The 21,627-nt window shown below is 35.5% G+C and overlaps 2 protein-coding genes across 2 annotated transcripts; both read left to right on the forward strand.

The window, feature by feature from the left end:
• Positions 1-11,227: 11,227 nt before the first annotated feature.
• LOC128531796 (uncharacterized) lies at positions 11,228-13,894 on the forward strand. The gene is made up of 6 exons (XM_053505945.1): positions 11,228-11,291; positions 11,462-11,806; positions 12,404-12,739; positions 13,080-13,193; positions 13,580-13,623; positions 13,763-13,894. Exons 1-6 carry the CDS (start codon positions 11,228-11,230, stop codon positions 13,892-13,894), a joined length of 1,035 nt encoding a protein of 344 aa, XP_053361920.1.
• Positions 13,895-17,550: 3,656 nt separating this feature from the next.
• LOC128531346 (uncharacterized) lies at positions 17,551-20,150 on the forward strand. Its single transcript, XM_053505158.1, has 6 exons — positions 17,551-17,617; positions 17,893-18,225; positions 18,970-19,305; positions 19,434-19,541; positions 19,768-19,811; positions 19,895-20,150. Exons 1-6 carry the CDS (start codon positions 17,572-17,574, stop codon positions 20,024-20,026), a joined length of 999 nt encoding a protein of 332 aa, XP_053361133.1. The 5' UTR covers positions 17,551-17,571; the 3' UTR covers positions 20,027-20,150.
• The last annotated feature ends 1,477 nt before the right edge of the window (positions 20,151-21,627 follow it).

Consider the following 21,627-nt stretch of genomic DNA (forward strand, 5'->3'; position numbering starts at 1 on the left):
ATATGGACTGGGCTTTATTGTCATCATTTGCTTGTTTTAAATAATAAACTAATAAACTCTTAATTAAATTAATAATTGTATAATATAATGATCCTACACTAAGTGATTTCTTATACTTCAGTTATAACTAGATACAAAAGTTTGTTTAGACAAACTTTAAGTTGGCTTGAGAAAGCCGGAGATAAAAGTTTAAAAGTGTTAAAAAGTTTAAAATAGTTTAAGAAGTTAAAAAAGTTAAAACAGTTTAAGTTTAAAAGGTTTAAAAGACGGATAGATAGATAGTGTCAGACAGATAGACAGTTACAGATATATAGATTGATAGATAGATTGATAGATAGATTCATGATTGAGTCTATAGATAGATAAAAATGGTCAGATTACAGATAGATAGAAAGATAGATAGAAAGACAGATAGATAGATAGAAAGATAGATAGATAGATAGATAGATAGATAGATAGATAGATAGATAGAAAGATAGATAGATAGATAGATTAGTTAGAAATAGTCAGATGATAGATAGATAGATAGATAGATAGATAAGTTAGAAATAGTCAGATGATAGATACATAGATAGATAGATAGATTAGTTAGAAATAGTCAGATGATAGATAGATACATAGATAGATAGATAGATTAGTTATAAATAGTCAGATGATAGATAGATAGATAGATAGATAGATAGATAAGTTAAAATAGTCAGATGATAGATAGATTAGAAAAGTTAGATAAGTTTGAATGAGTTAAAATGTGTTAGAAATAGTACATGGAAGGGAAGTCTATAGATAGATAGAAATAATCAGATTACAGATAGATATATAGATAGATAGATAGATAGATAGATAGATGAGTTTGAATGAGTTTGAATGGGTTAGAAATAGTACATAGAAGAGAAGTTTGATTGAGTCTTATTGGCATTAGCAAGTCGGTGGTGTGGGGGATGGGTCATGCATGCGCACGCACACTCTTCTGTGACAGACACAGAGAACTGCAAACTGTAATAATTAAGCTCTCAAACAAACGCTTCCCAACCGAGAACCGTAGGTCCGATCGCAAAAATTCTTTCACCGTAAGTGGCAGGAACTTCCTGACTACGACATATCCTCATGCCCGTAGAGTGTATTATATTGACGTGGTGACAGTGTAAAGACACCCTCCGATTCGCACTCTGTGAATATGGCAGTTGACAGTGGCACGCATGGTGGAAAATCAAAATTTTCATCAAACTTAAGCTGCTCTCGTGAAGCAACCGTGAAAGTTATCAAAACATGGACCCAATCCGTAAAAGTCCAAAGTCTTATGACCCGTTTAAACTTTGAATGATGTTCCTACGACAAATTATGGCCGAACGGTAAGCTTTCAAAGTGACCCATGTTTTCACCCCTTTTCGGGCCATTTCCCATTGAAATGAATAGGGGAAAATGGGGTGGTTATTTGGGAATTTCGGGAAAACCGTGCGACGGATCCCTACCAAAAGTCATAGCACACCATTCCCGAAAAAGGCGCACGGTTTGACACATCACTCATGGCACTCGGGCAAAGTTAGTCTCAATGTTAAGTCTGTGGGGAGTTAATTGCCCCCTGCGAGGGCAATTGACCACCCACCCCTTAGAAAAGTCACAACACCCCATTCCCGAATAAGGCGCACGGTTTGACACCTCACTCATGGGTTTCGGTCAAAGTTGGTTTTAATGTTAATTTTGTGGGTGGTTAATTGCCCCCTGCGGGGGCAATTAACCACCCACCCCTTAGAAGAGTCACAGCATCCGATCCCCGAATAAGGCGCACGATTTAACACCTCACTCATGGGACTCGGTCAAAGTTGGTCTCAATGTTAAGTCTGTGGGTGGTTAATTGCCCCCTGCGGGGGCAATTAACCACCCACCCCTTAGAAGAGTCGATCCCCGAATAATAATGTTAATGTTACAGAATATAAAGATATACTGTACAATTGTGTGCTTCTAAATTTGTGGCCACTGTTTGAGGAACGACCTTGTATAAAGACCAAGATGGATCAAGATGTAAGATTTAGTCACCTTTTGCTGTTAAAATAACCACCAATCTTCTGGAAATGTTTTGCATTAGATGTTTGGGTGTCACTTTGGGGATTTCTGTGCATTCAATTAATTTACATTTAGGCATTTGGCAGATGCTCTTATCCAGAGCGACTTACATTTTTATCTCATGATACATCTGAGCAGTTGAGGGTTGAGGGCCGCGCTCAGGGGCCCAACAGTGGCAACTTGGTGGTTGTGGGGTTTAAACCTGGGATCTTCTGAACCGTAGTCTAATACCTTAACCACTGAGCTTACCCTTAACCTTTAATTCACTTAACGTAATGTTACAACATAAGAAAACAGTGTAGAAAATTGTGTGCATGGAACTATAGAAGAACCACACATGGGTGAAATGGTCAGATGCCTGCATACTGTTGGCCATATAGTGTATATTACATAAAATTTGTGTGTTTTTTGTGGGAAAGTGAGTGTTTCTCTATCAGTAAGGTTTTTTTTGCTTTCTAGCACCCCATTTATGTAGATTTTTTTTTTTTAAAGTAGTTAGTAAATTGCAAGTTCCTACAAGCTCCTTTTTCTTTATTGATAGTTGACAATGACCAGATTCTAACAATATAAAACTACTCAAATTCTCCTTTTTTTCGAATTACAGCAATAAACAAGATGTCAATATGGGTGGAGCTTTATTCAGGCCTGAGTTTGGCTCCTCCTTCACCATTGTGGGACTCTAACCAATCATACTTCTCTCTCTCTCTCTCTCTCTCTCACTCTCTCTGTCCCCATCTTGGTTACATCATGACATTACTGACTCAAAACAGAAATATTAAAATGATCTGTCATAAATTACAATGCATTTGGGGCAGATATTCTGAAACTGAGCTTAATAAATAATCAGAAAAAGAAACACAAATATATTTTTATTTAATATTAGTGTGTGTAAGGTGTTAAGGTGTTTTTCGTGGTTTTGTAGCTCCGTTTGTCTCTTTGCCCAAAAACACACTGAAGCTTTGAGGGTTTCATCTCCACAGGCCGCTCTGACCGCGTGAAACACTTTTCTCACGAACACCATCAGTTACTCGTCTCTCAAACTTTCCACAGGAAGTGAGGCTATTTATATTTCTCTCAGGCCACACTGCTGCTTTACAATATGATACAAAATTAGAAACATCTTCAGACTTTATATAGTTGTGTAATATTGTCTCCTCTCCTCTGCTCTAAAGTAACAGGTTTCACCCTGCACTTTAATCTGGTCCGAAAACACAACAGCTTCTTCACTCATATTGTAAGCCATCAGGTAGAATTTTATTTACACAGTCAGTTAATCAGCTTTTATTCATCCTGATGATGTTCATAAAAGTTGAGTTTTGTATATGTTTTACTGGTTTGCTCTGCAGTATAAAGCTCTCTGCTCGGGTAAACAGGAAGGTACAGCGAGAAGAAACCACACCGAAAGTTCCACACAACCGTCAGTTTTAACTTTCCAGATCAGACCTGTGCGTGTATTCTGCATCTACAGTACTGAGGAGCAGTGATGGTTAGCATGCAGTGTTATGAGAGCAGGTGCTGTTAAAAAAAATAAAAATAAAAAGAATCACACAGCCAACTTGCCTTTATAACCAAATGCAAAAGTTTGCATCCCCCATGGTTTTTGAATAAGAAAAATGATGACGTTATAACATTTTTATGCCAAAATGTGTTCAAATTAATTGCAAATATCTAATAAAAAAATTAATAAAACTTTGGTTTATCCTACACCAAGAAAATAATCCAAAACAAAACAATATACAAAGTAAATGAATTCACTGATTCAAAAACTGAAGATAAGGTAAAATATGGCAAAGGTGGACATATAGAGAATCATTAGGTGTATCACATTCTAAAAGGAACCTTTTTTTTTCCCTTGATTCCATCACATGACCATTCTCACCCATCAGCCAGCAAATGTAATGCAAATGTAAATACACAGCTGATATCCAACATTACTGGTTAAAGGCACTAAAAGTCTTCACCCCTCCATGTGTCAGTCTGAGATCCAGCAGCAACTCAACACAACTTACACTGAACTTCCTGATTAGAGACAAGAGGTGGAGCTTCATTTAACCAACCAGATCAAAAACAACAGGGCAGAAAGGTCATTCTTTCATTTTTTTCCCTGATACCAACAGGTACTCCTTTTCAGGTTTATTTGTTTTTGTTTTGTTGTTGTAAAGAAAGAATTTTAGGAAAATCTTTTATGCCCATAAAGCAGTTGGAATAAGACAATGCTAAAAAATGGAGAAATTAGAAAAAAAAAAAAACATGGGTTTACATCAAATGCTTATTAACTTTGGGTCTGTTCAAGTTATTATTATTATTATTATTATTATTATTATTATTATTATCTGTTATATTAATAGATGTAAGAAGAAAAGAAAACACAAATGTAGATGCTTTACAATTTTCTTTGACTGTATATGCGATACTGAAATATCTCTAATGCCCTCTAGTGGCTGTATAATTTCAACCCCCATCATTTCAATACCATGGACAGCAACCAATTTTTACTCCTCTTTGGACTTCTGTCAGATTTCAAACTCACATTTCTGCTCTTAATGTCATTTAGACTGTCATCATTACACACACTCTCTACTCTTTCCTCAAAATTAAACTGTAAACACCATTTGCTGGTGCAAAAATATTACTATAATAATTTAATCCAATCAATAAGTTCACAAAGAACAGAACACAATACAATACAATAATAAACAACAATAAATTTAGCAGAAAAAAAAAAAATTCACACACATATAGCACAAGTATTCTAAAGGGTGTAACACACACTACATATTATGTTTGGTTTTCTTTGATTTCTTTCTGTTTTCAGTGTGGTTGATTCTTTGTTTCACACAAGATGAATACAAGATGATATTGTGGGTTACTTTAACCAGTACACTTTTAAAAAGAGCTGTACAGCACTAAAATAAATATGTTATAATTCACTTAGCTGCTTAGTTTGCCCTCCCCACCCACAACCCCCCCCACCCCCCCCCCCCCCGCTGGCAAAAGCTTTATGCAAGATGTTCTTCCTGATGCAACCCTTTAATGGAGAATCCTATCAATAAGCCAGTTGTGCCTGGTGTCAGTTGTAAGAAGACATTACTTAACAGCTATTATTATTCTTCCTTTATAAATGCAGCAATGTGTCAATAATAATAATAATAATAATAATAATAATAATAATAATAATAATAATAATAATAATAACATGCGACTGCAATGACCAGTCAAGAATGTAATAATACACAGTGAAGGCAACCCAAAGTGTCATTAATTACTGCAAATGTATATTTTTCACATTACTGAGTCTTTGCTGTCCAGGTGCCTAGCATGCTAGGTCACTTTAAAAGTAACAAAGAAAGAAATATATACTGTGTCACTAGATGGAGCCGGTGTAAAGTTATAGCATAGAACACAAGGTTAAGTGTAAAAACTGTGAGGAAAGAGAGAAGAAGAAGAAGAAGAGGAGGAAGAAGCAGCCTACAAAAACAATTACTTAACAAAGAAAACGTGTGTATATTGCCTACATAGGTCTCAAAATGCAGGAGATAATGTAGGGGAATTTTCAGAGTTGCTATGGGTTTGGGCTGAGGTTACAGGGTGGTGCTGTGGCTTTAAGTCATCTCTAAACCTGATCTTTTTTTTTTTAAGTTAATGATTTATTTATTTATATTAGATGACCTGACATGCCTTTAGTCCTTTAATACAATACATTTTTTAATTTACAACTAAATTACATTACAGTAAAAAAAATAAATAAAAAAGAAATACAAAAGTTTAACTTAGAAAAACTGAATGTTTAAGCAATGACCTCATTTCCCTTTTTGTCTGTTTCAACCACTCAGCATTCAGCATCAGCAGTTACTAATCACCGGCCTGATCATCTGTCATCACCTGCACCTGTTTCTCACTGGTTCTGTTTCTTACTTGGTTCAGGTTAAATTTTTTTATTTATTTATTTTTTTTTTTTTTTGTATTTATTACATTTAATATGATAAATAATATATATTTTTTTATTCTTAAAGAATTCACAGGACACTGGGTGGCTTGAAAAAGTAAAAAATAAATTAAAAACCATTCACAGAAAACTTCTCAGGTACAGGGACTGCACTAAAAATAAGAGACAAAAATGAGACCCAAGAAGGTCCTTCAGGAAGCCTGTATGACTAATCTTCAAGAGTATAGAACAAATGCGAGGGGTGAGAAATGTTTGTGTTCTGAAGTGACTCAGCAGCTTATAAGGTAAAACGTAATACATTTTTGGGCTGGTGGATTATAAGTAGCTCCGCCCACAAACCTCTAATCAGGAAGTTCAGTCTGGGCTGTGTCTAGGATGTGTAGAGCTGTGTCTGGTTCTCAGACTGATATGGGAGGAGCTGACAAGTTTTACTGCTTGTGTTGGACATTAGTGCATGCGTTGTATTTAAGATGAGCAAACCCATACATTAATACAACTGGTTATATAATTACATTTATAAAATACATGCTTTATGTATAATCCTTTAATAAGCGAATTCTAGATAGATAGATAGATTTTGTTATAATGGTATATAGTTATGTTTTGTTTTTTTTTATCCCCATGAGGGATGAAATCTTGAGCCACTTTGCACTTTTCACAGCTCTTGTTATTTTTAGAAGCTTGATAACCATCTCTGCTCCCTGAAAGATATAAAATGCACACACAGGTCTGATATGGAAAGGTAAAGGTGAGAGTGGTGTGGAACATTCAGTGTGGTTTCTGCTCGCTGTACCTTCCTGTTTACCTGAGCAGAGAGCCTTATACTTCAAAGCAAACTAATGAATAAAGCAAACAAACTTAATTGCAGAAATCAATAAATATTACAATATACTACAAAAGTGAATAGACTCTCACATTTCAGCAACCACTTTATTATATGTTGCCAAGGGACAATACTATAGAAATGAAACTTGGATATACTTTAGAGTAGTCAATGTTCAGCTTGTATAGCAGTACAGATTTACAGTACTGTCCTCTAACAATAACTCGACATGCAGATTTTATAGTCCAAATAGCTGGCAATGAAAATGAGTAAGTGAACCTGTCAAAACTGTGTCCAAAGTGTCAATATTTCGTGTAAGCACCATCGTTATCGAACACTGCCTTAATCCTCCTGAACATTAAATTCACCAGAGCTGCACATGTTGTTGCTGGGATCCTCTTCAACTCCTTAATGATAGGAACATAATGATATCACGGAGCTGCTGGATGTTAGACACACAGCACTTCACCACCTCTTGCTAGAGGACACACATGTGACTTTGTATGGTTACAGATATAGAGCTTATATCACTAAGGATGTACTTACTTTTGTTGCCAGCTACTGTATTTTGACAATGATGGCTGTATGTTGAGTTATTTTCAGAGGGCAGTAAATCTATACTGTTATACAAGCTGCACATTGGCTACTAATTTTTGCTGAAATTAGAGGGGCGTACTTACTTTTGTCAGTGGGTGTACAGTCTATTACAAACGACACACACATACATTAAGTTGAGAATTCAACGCGACTGTATTATACTGTATATACATATATATTATACAGTATACACTACACAACTAAATAATGTGCAAATGTACAACACTTGTCATGATATCATCAAAGACTGACTGTGTAAATGACGTTATATCCGACGGCTTGCAAAACAAGTGAACATGCTGTTATGTGTACTATATGTGTAGATCAGATTTAAAAAATTTGTGCTTTTCAGCAGAGAAGTTACAATATTACACTTCTTTCTAAAGTCTGGAGATGTTTCTAATTTTGTTTCATTTTTTTAAAGAAAGAAACAATGCTATGGCTCAAGATAAAAAAAAAGTCTCACATCCTGTGGAAAGTTTGAGAGGTGAGAAACTGATGGTGTTCGTGACTTGGGCGGTCAGAGCGGCCTGCAGAGATGAAACAACTACAGCATTGCAGTGTGTGAAGGGGCAAACAGAAACACAAAACCACACACACACACACACACACACACACACACACACACACACACACACACAGACACATATATTTGAATGCACACTTTACAAACTAGAACAAATATTAATACGCTGATAATTGTACGAAAATTACATAAAATATTTATTATGCAGTGCAGTATATTTAATTTTATTATATTCGAATATAAACTACATATACAGTATGTATGCATTTAAGCATATTTGCAATAAACTAAATATTGTTAAATAATACATATACTTTCATTTTGAGTTCACTTTAATTCATTAAAGCTCATTAAAATGTTTTGAATTCTGCATCCTATTTGATATTATTTTATTTGGATGGCAATAAAAAAGAGAGAGAGAGAGAGAGAGAGAGAGAGAGAGAGAGAGATTGACTGGTGTTACACTGTGGTGAAGGAGGAGCCACATTTAAGCCTCAACAAATCTCCAATCAAATTGTCATCCGCAACTTTCATTTGTTTATTGTCATGCTTTAGAAAAAGTACTAAACATGCATAAAGCTGAATATTAATCCATGTTTATCCAACTCAGGCATGTATTTGATTATACAATTGGAGTTCAAGTCAAACCGTTAATAAAAGAACACAATTTCAAAAGTAAAAAAAATCTTTATTTCTATAATCCCCTGCTGCACTAATGCATTTATTCTGGTGTTTTATTAGTTCTTGGACACCATCAAGGAGGAAAGTTTTGTCATGTGAATGTAAATGTCAGTAAACGTCAACTGGTTTTATGCTTCATTCACAAGAAGTTTACCACTTGTTTAAGTCCCATATAAAAAAAAAATATTATAAATAATCATACACACCTTGTTTGTCCTCACACTTTGATGATGTTTTTGCAACAGTTAGTTTCATCCAAGCAGTCTGATTAGGTGAAAGGCATTCCACGAGTGTTGATAATGGACAGTAACATCACTGGGACATTTAACTATATTTATCTTTCCACATCCCAGGTGCTCTAATAACTGTTAATTACACTAACTGTGGGTCTCAGCATGGGTGAAAGTAGGTCTGTACAATTTGCATTACTGAAGAGAGAGCAGCTGCCTGCCAAAACCCACATTTAAAACCATTCACAGAAGCACTTTCAGCAAAAAAAAAAAAAAAAAAAAAAAACAGACCTGATAACAGTCTTAAACAACACTTTAACTGCTTAATAATTGCTTCTATGTCCTTCGGAATAACATCTGAACCATCAATGATCTCTTATTAATGGCTACAAATCTAACTGTAACTTCAAACATAAGGCTAAATTCCAAATCCCTCTTCAACCCAAGGGTGGTCAACATTCACACATGCATTCACACATTACAGGCAATTTGGGAACGCCAATTAACGTAATCTGCATGTCTTTGGACTGAGGGAGGAAAATGGAGTACCTGCCATGGAAAACCACTAAGCATGGGCAGAACATGCAAACTTTATGCACACAGACCTGCAAACCTGGACCCTGGAGGTGTTGATTGGTCATTTTTGAGGCTGTTAACTCTAAATGAACTTCATACAATACACATACTGTTTATATGTTGGTGTCACAGTGGTGTAGTGGTCGGCGCTGTGGCCTTGATTCCTTCCTTGTGTCTTTGTGCATGGAGTTTGCATGTGCTTCCTGTGCTTGGGGTGCTTCAATTTTCTCCCACAGGTAAAAGATGCTCAGATTAGGCTAACTGGCATTTCAAAATTTCTTGTAGCATATGAGTGAGTGAGTACAGTATGTGCCTGACTGTGCCCTGAAATCTATTGGCACCACATCCATAGTGTCCATAGCTTCCTCGGGGCCCTAGTCTCCTGAGATAGGTTCTAGACCCCTTGCATACAGGACAAGTGGTATAGAGGAGTAAGTGGAAATGTGTATATATGTTTGGTATGAATAAATTAAAGAAAGTAACATTAACATCACTGCAAGGTGAATCAAATTACATTGATTATCAGTTATACCAGTAAACTTGTGACAGGATCATGAGCATCCAAGGCTCATCCATATCTGTAGGGACCACACACTAGCCTGTCTGGTTGAATCCCACAAAAAGCCAATGTAGCACAAATTGTTTAAAATAAATAAAGAATTAAATAGATAAAAAAAAAAAAAAAAAAAAAATTTAATACTGGCTATGAGAGAAAGTCAGGGCATCACAGCCTGCTGTATATGGTTTTTAGTGTATGTGTGCGTGTGTATTCTATATTTAAATCAGAATTACTCACTCATCTTCTATACCGCTTTACCCTGTATTCAGGGTCGCGGGGACCTGGACACTATCCCAGGAGGCCCAGGGCATCAGGCAGGGTACACCCTGGACAGGGTGCCCATCCATCACAGGGCACACACACATACACACACCACGGGCAATTTGGGAACAGCAATTAACCTAACCTGCATATCTTTGGTCTGTGGGAGGAAACCGGAGTACCCAGGGAAAACCCACCAAGCACGTGGAGACGGGAATCAAGCCTGGCCGGAAATTGAACCCAGACCCTGGAGGTGTAAGACGGCAGTGCTAACCACTACACCACCGTGCCGCCAAATCAGAATTAATAGGGAGGAAATTAAATGGTTTTAATTTGGAAATGTTATGAGCAGGGCCTAAGCGACTTAGAAATTATTTTTAACAAACTGTTGAATTAATTGCCTTACTTTTTAAAAAGTGTGTATATTATTATTTATTTAATTTGCTTGTAACCAGTTTTCAAATCTTTAATGTACTTTTCTTTAAAATTGTTTTTTTAAATAAAAAATCATTATTATTTAGGTAGTTTTCCAATTACTAATATAAGATATTGGTTAATTTTATTATCATACAGCCAGAAAGAAGGTTTGATACCATTAGCTTGACAAAAAATCTGTTGGAATTTCAGTGTTGATGGAATTGATGTTAGCTTAAACAGTAGAAAAATAAGTGGATATTAATTTACTCAAGATCCTCAGATAAATCTATATATTAAAAAGTGGTTGTCCACCTTATTTTCACTTTTTTAAAAATATTATTTTAAATTTCAATTTCTATTTAAGCTTTAGTTGAATCTTCATTTCCTATTTAAAAAAAAGACTCTGAGGAGGAGCTACAGTCTGTTATCTACTTCTATCTTGCTAGTCTACATTGTACATGGAAATGATGTGACGCAGAGGTTCCCATCATAAATTTTTATCTGAAGTTAAGATGTGCTCAGTTGTGACCACAGCTGGGGAACAGGAGCCATGCTCTACACAGGCCTCACACTACAGCTGATGTGGATTATCTCAATGCGTTTTAATAAATTTGGTGAGTGTACATGGATTTGGTAGAACTGATTTGTCATCAGGTTTGACATTTTTCTAATAAAAAAAAAACGCTTGAAGGACTACTGACAATCTTTGTGTGTGACTGGTATTAATTGGAAATGAAAACTATATGCATTTTAGAGTGATGTTTTGTTTTCCAACTCTTAACAGCAAGTTGTGCAGAGACAAACATCACCAATCAGCCGAACCCTGTGATCACTGCTGGTGTTGGTGATAACGTGACTCTGCACTGCTTTCAACTAAAAGAGGACAACACTGATTCTATCATTTGGTACAAACAAATATTAGGACACAATCCTCAAGTAATAGTTCAATTTCGAAGTGAACCCATTTACGAAGATGGTTTCAAGCCATCAAAATTCAGCATCGAGAAAGAAAACAAAGGCTGTCATTTGAAAATAGCTAAGGTGGAACCATCAGATGAAGCCATGTATTACTGTGGATACATATACTTTTTTACAAGGTTTACTAATGGAACATTTTTATCAGTAAAAGGTAAAAACTTACATTTTATTTGTACACAGTAGATTTATATTGTTGTAATTTCTGTTTTTGTGTATCCATCAATGTTTCATTTAGTGATATATTAATTTAATATCTGGCAAACTGATTAGTACACATAATATATACAGAATTTAATCATAAAAAAATATTCAGAGCATATATGTAGTGCTTTTGTAAAGTTACATTTTTGTTTGCTTGTTTTACTTAAATGTGTACTTTAATATTGTGCTACGTGAAACATTATATGTTTAATAGGGCATACTGTACCAAATAAAGTCTGTGTATTCCATTCTTGGTAGGTTTTGAAAGGGCAAATAAACGTTTGGTAGTAAATGTTTCTAAATTAAAAAAAAAAAAAAGAAATAAAGTATAGTGGTACAGTATATAGTGGTATATTAGTGGTATGGTATCATCTATTATGAGTTTTTTTTTTTTCTGAAAAGTCAATTACTCTTTAAAGTTGTTATAAAACAATGTAATCAAGAACCTAAAAAATGAATTATTCTTAATCTTACATAGTCCATGTATTAATAGGCTTCACATACACAAAGACAACCCAACCTTTACACTCTATATTACACTGAACAGGTAAACCAGATGTAAAAGTCTCCGTGTTCCAGAGCAGTGTGTTGGACTCGGTTCCTGCAGGAGCGTCAGTGACTCTGCAGTGCTCGGTTCTCTCTGAGAGCAGAGCAGCAGAACTCCAAGTGCTCTGGTTCAGAGCTGCTCCACCACAATCCCATCCTCAAATCATTTACACTCATCACAACAGCAGCAATCAGTGTGAGAGCGGCTCTTCTACACACACCTGTGTGTACAACTTCTCCAAGAACATCCTCAGCCTCAATGATACTGGGACTTACTACTGCGCTGTGGTACTGTGTGGGAAGATTATTTTTGGAAACGGGACACGAGTACAACTGGGTAAGAACATGTTTTTTGACAATGTTTTTGATTAAAACTGAGCAAATAACTGAGACTGTGAAATAGATTCAAATAGTTTGATTTGTGTGGCAAAAAATCAATTTCTAAATAAACTTAAATCAAAATAAATAATACATAAATAAACAAAACAAATAAATAAATAAATCCTGTAATTAAAATGTACACCTTATTCACTTAAATATGTAAGTGAAGTGTATTTTATTTTTACATTTTTGTAATTTATGTTTGAGCGGTGTTCATAAAAATGTTATAATACATAATTATAATAAATGTATAATAAATAAATAAATAAAATACCTTTTTGTTGTTGATGTGACAGAAAGATCTGTGAATACAGCAGTGATCTACCTCGCTGTAGCTTTGGGAGTGTGTGTTTTTGTGATATTTGCTCAAGCCATAATCTTTAAAAGCAGAAACTGTGGACAACCCAATGGTAAGTCTGCGATAACATTCCTATTTCAGCAATCAGCAAAGCATTTCCATCATATACACAAAGCACCATATTATTATTTATTAAATCAACAAATTAATAATGTATTCATTAATGTTTCACTTATGTGATATATTGATTTAATATCTGGCAAACTGATTAGTACACATACTGTATACAGCATATAATTATGAAAAAAACATTCAGAGCATATATGTTATATGTAGAGCATCTGCTATACAAGTATCTGTGTAACTTGAGACTACAGAACATAACTGGGAGCCTAAATTTATAAACCCTGTGATTTGCAGCTGTACAGCTGTGAGAAGTGAAGGAGTGAAAACATTGCTGCTTTGTGTTGTGAAAATTGCAATTTTTTTCCTTTACAGTGAGGCTCAAACAAGGTTCTGTGACAAACAAGACCCAAAATAGGGTAAATATTGAGCACATATTATTTTAATATATACTGTCGGACAAGTAAAGTCTAAAGTCTAATTAGTTTAATTTGTAGTTTTCAATTTAAGAAAAGTCTAAAATTCTAAATTTTAATAATTTCATATACATTTCTACAGAATTGTGACACTGTGGAGCTGAATTACGCTGCCTTACATTTTACTGAGAGAAGTGCCAAAAGAGGAAGAGTAAAGAAACCACAACCAGAAGATATTGTATATTCTGATGTCCGATGTTCTTCTAAAACTTAAATTGAATCACTAATTTATTTCAATGACAATAGTTTATCAGCTTTATTTTAATTATACTGTATATATGTTAACACATTGTTAAGAATATGATAAGTAATAAATAAATACATAAATAAAATTAACTTCTCTCTCATGCTGGTCATTTGGTTAAGTAAAAAAATAAAAAATAAAAAATAAATAAATAAATCAGAATGCTATGCATAAAAGTTATCTTACACATGTGTGTGCTTTTATCTTTAAGTCAACACTTCAAGAAGAACCCCATCTTGGTGCGATGGCCATGTCACATACATTTGGCCATACAGTATAACATATGGATACTCATCAACTATCCAGGGAAAGGCTAGCTAAGGCTTGAGTAACTCTCACATTTAGGGTAGAGGTGTAACTCAATATGATTAAATATTTTATTAACTGGTACTATTGTGTCGCCTTAAATTCACACAATTCACATCTGAGTGTTTTAGCCTTTTAAGAGTCTTTTAAAATAAAAACAAGTCAAAGTGATTTTTTTTTTCAATTAATGTGTGAAAATGATTTCTTATGCTCCCGGACCACCCTCTTACAGTTTGAGCCTCATGTAGCATCATGCTTGTGCCATCAGGGAAGGAAATCTCCATAGATGTAATAACCTGGTGCCGGTTTCTCGATAACGCACACTCTTCGCGTGTTAAGAAGACTCTTAAGATATATCTTACGTAAAGGGATAACTTTTCTAAGTGTATTTCTCTAACTGTCCCTTAGGAGTCTTCTTAAGTCGCTGCCTCTTACGTCCAACATTACAAGGTGCTGTCTACAGTGAAGGTCCTGAATTAGCTGACATCGATTGCTCAGGAATCCATTTTTGTCTCCTTTTGCATGACAGCGTTAAGAAAGACGATAGGTGGCGCTTGAGGACAGCTTTTCACGTATGCAAATATAAGACATGCGCCTAAACACTGTTGGGGTCAAGAGCGTGAAATAAAGTGCTCATTTGAATATGATGGCAGCCCAAAGCCTTCTACTGTACATATTTTTTAGTTCTACTTTACTATCACAAAAATATACATCTACAGATGAGGTGAACCCAAAGACCTTTTAGTGGTTTCGCAAGCTAAAGTGGATACGGTGATGCACCTTGCTCATTCTTACCCTCTTGTGAAAAACTTTTGTCAGAGATTCCCCAAATGGCAATGAACTTCTCCTAAAAAAACGGCTTCTTCCCCCCTATCCCACTTCCAATTACAGGGGTTCCCTTTGAACGGATCGGAATGAACTTTGTGGGCCTACTTCTAAAGTTTGCCCGGAACATGAATATTTACTTGTAATTGCGGATTATGCAACACAGTATCCTGAGGAACTTTTTGAACTTTAATTCGGGAAGAGACCCCGGGGACCACGAATGAGGCGTGGGAGAAGCATCCTTCCCCATTTTAATCAGTCATCAAATATGTAAAAAATATGCAGGAAAAAATTTAAAGTGTGCACCCAGTAGTGCGGCGACACATGGAAAAGGGCCCTTTACCATAACCGAGCATGTAAGCGAAGCAAACTACAAACTTCAACAGCCGGGTAAGCGGAAAACATCAAATTATATCATATCAATTTATTTTAAAAATGGGTAGAGCCAGTACCATATCTTGTCTCCCGCAGAACAGGCACAAGAGGTGTAGGGAGGATCTGACCCCAACCCAGGTTTAAGCGATAGAAGAACTTATCGACCAACACCAGGACGTATTCTTCCTAGAACCGGGGCTCACGCACCTCATCCAGCACGACATCAAAACACCACTGGGCAGCATAATCTGCCAGTGCCCATAATGAGTACCAGAAGTGCATCGTCGCGCGATCAAGACTCAGGTAGACAAAATGTTAAAAGCTGGCATAATCGAGGAGTCTATAAGTCCCTGGTCCAGTCCGATCATGGTGGTACCAAAACCCAACTGTAGCTTATGCTTTTGCAATGACTTCCATCGGCTTAATCAGGTGTCAGAATTCGACGCGTATCCACTGACTCGCGTGGATGAGCTCATCGAGCAGCTAGGAAGAGCACAATTCATATTCATTCTAAATCTAAATAAAGGATATTAAAAAACAAAAGTGGGACTCACCTCAAAAGCTAGTAAAAAAACTGCCTTCAGAAAAGCTACACCACCTCACTCTCCTGAAGGGATATCACCATGACACTTCACTCTACCTCACTCTCACATCCCCACTAGTCTTAACCTATATAGATTTCTTCTTATACAATCATACAGTATATATATATATATATATATATATATATATATATATATATATATATATATATATATATATTATTTTGGATGTTCAATAAAGGCATGGAAGATCAGAATCATTTTTGTGTTATTATTTCAGGCACATTATATTTGTTAATGCTCTTGACTTAGATGGTGATCAGATCACATGTTATGTGACATTTTATGTGAATTAATGCAAAAGTTTACATGCATATAGTGTGACTGTATTTGAGGGGACATTTTGTTTTTGCAAAATTTCCTGCCTACTATTGTGGTTTATGTTGTAAATACAGCAGACAGCATTGTCTTTTATTGCTGAAATAATTTATTTTACTCCTAATATTAAAATATCAAAATTTTAGTTTTTTCTGTAATTTCTCCTAGATGCTTTCAAGGACTTCCTCATTGCTTCTGTGACAATATTTCCTATACTGTAGCCCATGTCCAGACAGACATTCATTCATTCTTTAATATAACACTTGTTCTTGACAAGTTATTTGACTGAAAACATAACTACCTTGTCAATCTTGGAAATAAATTAGAGAGAGTATTTAGACAGTATCATGATTATTTATGTGAATGTGCATATGTGCTCGTCTTTCTCTCACTCACTCATCTTCTATACCGCTTTGTCCTGTATTCAGGGTCACGGGAACCCGGAGCCTATCCCAGGAGGCTTAGGGCACGCGGCAGGGTACACCGTGGACAGGGTGACAATCAATCGCAGGGCACACACACACACAATCACACACCCTACGGGCAAATTTGGGAATGCCAATTAGCCTAACCTGCCTATCTTCGGACTGTGGGAGGAAACCGGAGTACACAGAGAAAACCCACCAACCCACCAAAAATAACTTGGACCATAGAGGTGCAAAGCCACAGTGCTAACCACTACACCACAGCACTTTCTCTCCTAACCAACAATTACGGACTAATAACGGTCCAGTTAGCTAATTAAGGTACAGCAGACATTTCAAGCAATTATTTTGTGCAAAAGAAAAAAATAAAAAACTACATCTAAGTTGCCTGATAGAAAATAATCAGTATGCTTAAAACCTGCTTTTAAATGCTGGTGATACTGTACATTGTCTAGCAGTACAGTAAGTATTGGTCACAGGGCTAAACACAGAAAAAAAAATAAACTATTTTTTAAAAAGGATAAACTGGGTCAGAAAAAATACTGATATAAAATAAAAATCTGAAATCTTCGTGCATTTCCTTCCTTATATATAAATATAAATAATATATTTGAGGCGGGCCCAAATACAGTTATCTACTCCTGCTTTCTTACTAGTCTGGAATTATCTTACAGTGGAAAATTCTGTGATGTCAGAGTTTCATGTCATAAGGCTTTCTCACAAAGTGAGGTGTTCAATTTGATCATTTGACAGTGTACCAAGAGCAGACATACTGTACACAGACCTCAGACTGAAGATGATGAGACTGGTGTGGATTACAGTGATGCTGTTTAATAAAATTGGTAAGGGATAGCTTTGTGAATTTCTGATCTTATAGTTTTCTGATCTCTATTTGGTTTTCTTTTACATACAAAATAACTAAATAAATTATCTGTTAGGCATTTTTAATGTAATTGATTGGTACTTTATTGGGTTATTTTTTTCTTACTTTAAAATATATAAAAAAATATTAAGAGCTAAACATATTTTACTATTTCTTCCTTGCCAGTTTCTGTGCATTAATGGTGAAACTGAGTTTCGGTACACTTGTGTTTTATTCTTTAACTCTTGTTATCAGATTCTGAACAGATAATTGACATCCATCAACCAAATCCAGTGATAACTGCTGATGTTGGTGATAATGTGACTCTGCGCTGCTTTCGATTGCGAGTGCAATTCTCCGGAGCTATTCTTTGGTATAAGCAAAAAATAGGCCATGAGCCTTCTTTAATGCTCACAGATCGTCAACTACCTGATACGTTCACGTCCCCGAGATTCAGCATTGAGAAAAACAAAAATAGCTCACATTTAAAAATTGCTGATGTGCAATTATCAGATGAAGCCATGTACTACTGTGGATTTTTATCATTTACAGTTACGTATGGAAAAGGAACATTTTTATCAGTAAAAGGTAAGAATTTTGATTGTACAAAGCTAGTTTAACTGATTTTATAATTGGCATTGATGTATATGTGTTCTATTTTTATTTAAAATAAAACTAAATTGATTAATAGCTAATTATTTACTTTTAATATTTAATTTATTTAGTCTTTGTCTTTTTAAACATCAAAATATTTTAGATTTTTTTCTGCTGTGATATTGTCACTAAAACCAAACAGCTTAAATAATACAGTAGATACACTCACGCTCACTCATCTTCTATCCTGCTTTATCCTTTAATAATTTAACATTCAGGGTCTTTGGGGCCTAGAGCCTATCCCATGAGGACACTCATTTACACACTATGGGTAATTTGGGAACACCAACTAAACTAACCTACGTGTCTTTGGACTGTGGGAGAAAACCGGAGTACCTGGCGGAAACCTACCAAGCACAGGGAGAACAATAATATATGGATAATAGAATCTTCATCCAAAATTCATGTGTAATGACTAATGTTCTTGTGGCTGAATGAACACAAATCCCCATAACCATGCGGGAAGTTTTTACTTAAGCAAAAACAAAACTTGATCAACTGTGAAAGGGCATGGAAACATTTTGCTATATACTGTATTAAACTATAACACCATCTGGTCCAGTCAAAGTTAAGGGTTTGCCTGTTCTCTTCTGTCTGCTTTCTGGACTGCATAATGCATATAATATGAAGGTCCACGTATAAAAGAATCAAACTAAGGTCTTAAATCACACTTAACAGGTAAACCAGGCTTGAGTATCTCAGTATCACAGAGCAGTGTGTTGGACTCGGTTCCTGCAGGAGTGTCAGTGACTCTGCAGTGCTCGGTTCTCTCTGAGAGCAGAGCAGCAGAACTCCAAGTGCTCTGGTTCAGAGCTGCTCCACCACAATCCCATCCTCAAATCATTTACACTCATCACAACAGCAGCCATCAGTGTGAGAGCGGCTCTTCTACACACACCTGTGTGTACAACTTCTCCAAGAACATCCTCAGCCTCAGTGATACTGGGACTTACTACTGCGCTGTGGCTGCGTGCGGGAAGATTATTTTTGGAAATGGCACACGAATACAACTGGGTAACAAATAAAACTTTTTCTTGTTATGATAGAATAAATTCTATACTCTGTGTGTCTTTTTACTTGTCTTGAAACATCTAATAATGTGTGATACAGAATTTAATATCATAATGTTTATTGTATGACAGATGGACCAGTGGATTTGTTAGTGATGTGCCTTGCTGTAGCTTTAGGAGTGTGTGTGGTTATAATCTTTGCTTTGGTCTTTGTTGTAACCTGTAAAGAAAGAAACAATGGTAAGTTTTCACGATAGCTATATTATTATTATTATTATTATTATTATTATTATGTTTATTTAAAATGTAAATATTTCCATTTCATGCAATAACGGCGGAATTGTTCTTGTATTGCTTTTTCTAAAAAAAAATTACCATCCATCCTATTTCATTCTTAATTATAGTTACATTCAATACTGTTGATCATCCATAGCAGCTATAATAAAAAGTATTCTTTTCTCTACAGTAAAACTTAAACAAGGTTCCATTACAGACAAGAGCTTCAATCAGGTAAATATTCAAAATATGTACAATAAATACATAATGTTATAAACATTGAATAATCAATTATATATATATATTCCTTCCTCCAGGACTGTAACAATGAGGAGCTGAATTACTCTGCATTATATTTTAATAAAAGCAAAGGAAAAGGAAGAAGAGTAAAGAAACACCAACCTCAAGACACTGTATACTCTGATGTGCAATATACTTGTGTAACTTAGATTTCTGTGTAACTCTTTCTTAATTTAATATAAAGAATTATGATTCCAGTTTTTTTATTTTACTGTACATACTGTAAATATACTGTAGTATGTTTTTATAATTTAAACTGAATGCTAAATGATCTTGAAGACATACTGAAACACTGGTTCTCTCAGGGAGTAGTCTGAAGCTTGTTAATGGTTTGGAAAAAACTTTTCAAAAAGCATAAAATGACCATTCTTCTCTTATTGTTAATACAAATATTGTTATTAATATGTTAGAAATCTGCTCCTTCAGATTAAGGAATGTTAAGACTAGAGTCGAACCTCTTCAGTGTAGTGTTTTTATTTTTTTCCAGATCAGAAAGTGGTGCACCACATTTTTGTTTTTTCTTCTCATGCTAAACCACTCTTGTACTAAACTTTCCACACACTGTAAGTGGAAACAATCAACCTTAGCATGTACGGAATTACTGTACATGCCCGTGCCTTGGCTGTTTAATCAGGTAAAAACTAAAGTAAAATAAATGGGAAAAATGTGCAAATACACATAATGTGGTAAACTACCATGCATAATAACAAGAATAACATAATAGCATTTGATTGATTAAGCTACAAATTATATTTTATCACTATACACAATCCATCCATCTAGGACACACTGTAGTCCAACTATGGACCATAGAGAGCGATGGTAACAATTATATTTATTCCCATTTTGTGGGAATAAATAACCGTGGTTATTTATAACCGTGGTAAGACCTCTGGTTAACATTCACGCACACTTTCACACATTACAGGCAATTAAAGAATGGCAATGGCTATGGGAGGAAACCAGAATCCCAGGAGAAAACCCACTAACCACGAAAGAACATGCAAATTCCATGCACACAGACCTCGAGATGGGAATCAAATCCATTCCCTGGAGGTGCAACAGTGCTAACTACTACACCACCATAATGAAGACATTGCAGGACTTCAGTTTGTCAGTTCAGCGATTGTGAATGCCATCTGCTGTCTTTTATTTAGATTACATTGCCATTATCCCTGTGTTGAGTGTGTAATATTGTATTTGCCATAAATGTGTTTTTATCTTGTAACCATGAATCCAAAGCAAAAATCTAATGCAATTTTTATTGTTGTATTAAAGTAAAGGAAGTACTAGGAGAGTGCAAATAAAGTGGTTAGACAGAGAGAGGAGAAACACCACTGGTCATTGGAAAAATTATTATTATTATTATTATTATAGGTAAAAGTGGGCAGGTATGGTATGGTACTGCAAACGACCAAAATATTTAGTGGTAGTCCTCTGTAGTAGAAAGGGGGGAGAGCATTTACCTGTAAAAACCCACTAAGACCCAGTCATAAAAAACATTTTATACTATTATGTAATCTTAAACAGTTTACCACTTCTCAGTGCTTTGTCCACTCATTTAGAATTGTGTCAGATTTCCATCACTAACCGCTGTCATTTCTCCCTTTTTTCCCACGCTGTCATGTCTTCTCCCTCACATGCTCATGTTTTCCTTCCGTCTGTCATGCTGTTCCACACGCCCCGCCCATTTTACACACCGGCATCTCATTCACAACTAACCTCTTCCCTTGGCATATAAGGAAGCGCA

The sequence above is a fragment of the Clarias gariepinus genome, chromosome 10, assembly GCF_024256425.1.
Source record: "Clarias gariepinus isolate MV-2021 ecotype Netherlands chromosome 10, CGAR_prim_01v2, whole genome shotgun sequence".
Taxonomy (NCBI): Eukaryota; Metazoa; Chordata; class Actinopteri; order Siluriformes; family Clariidae; genus Clarias; species Clarias gariepinus.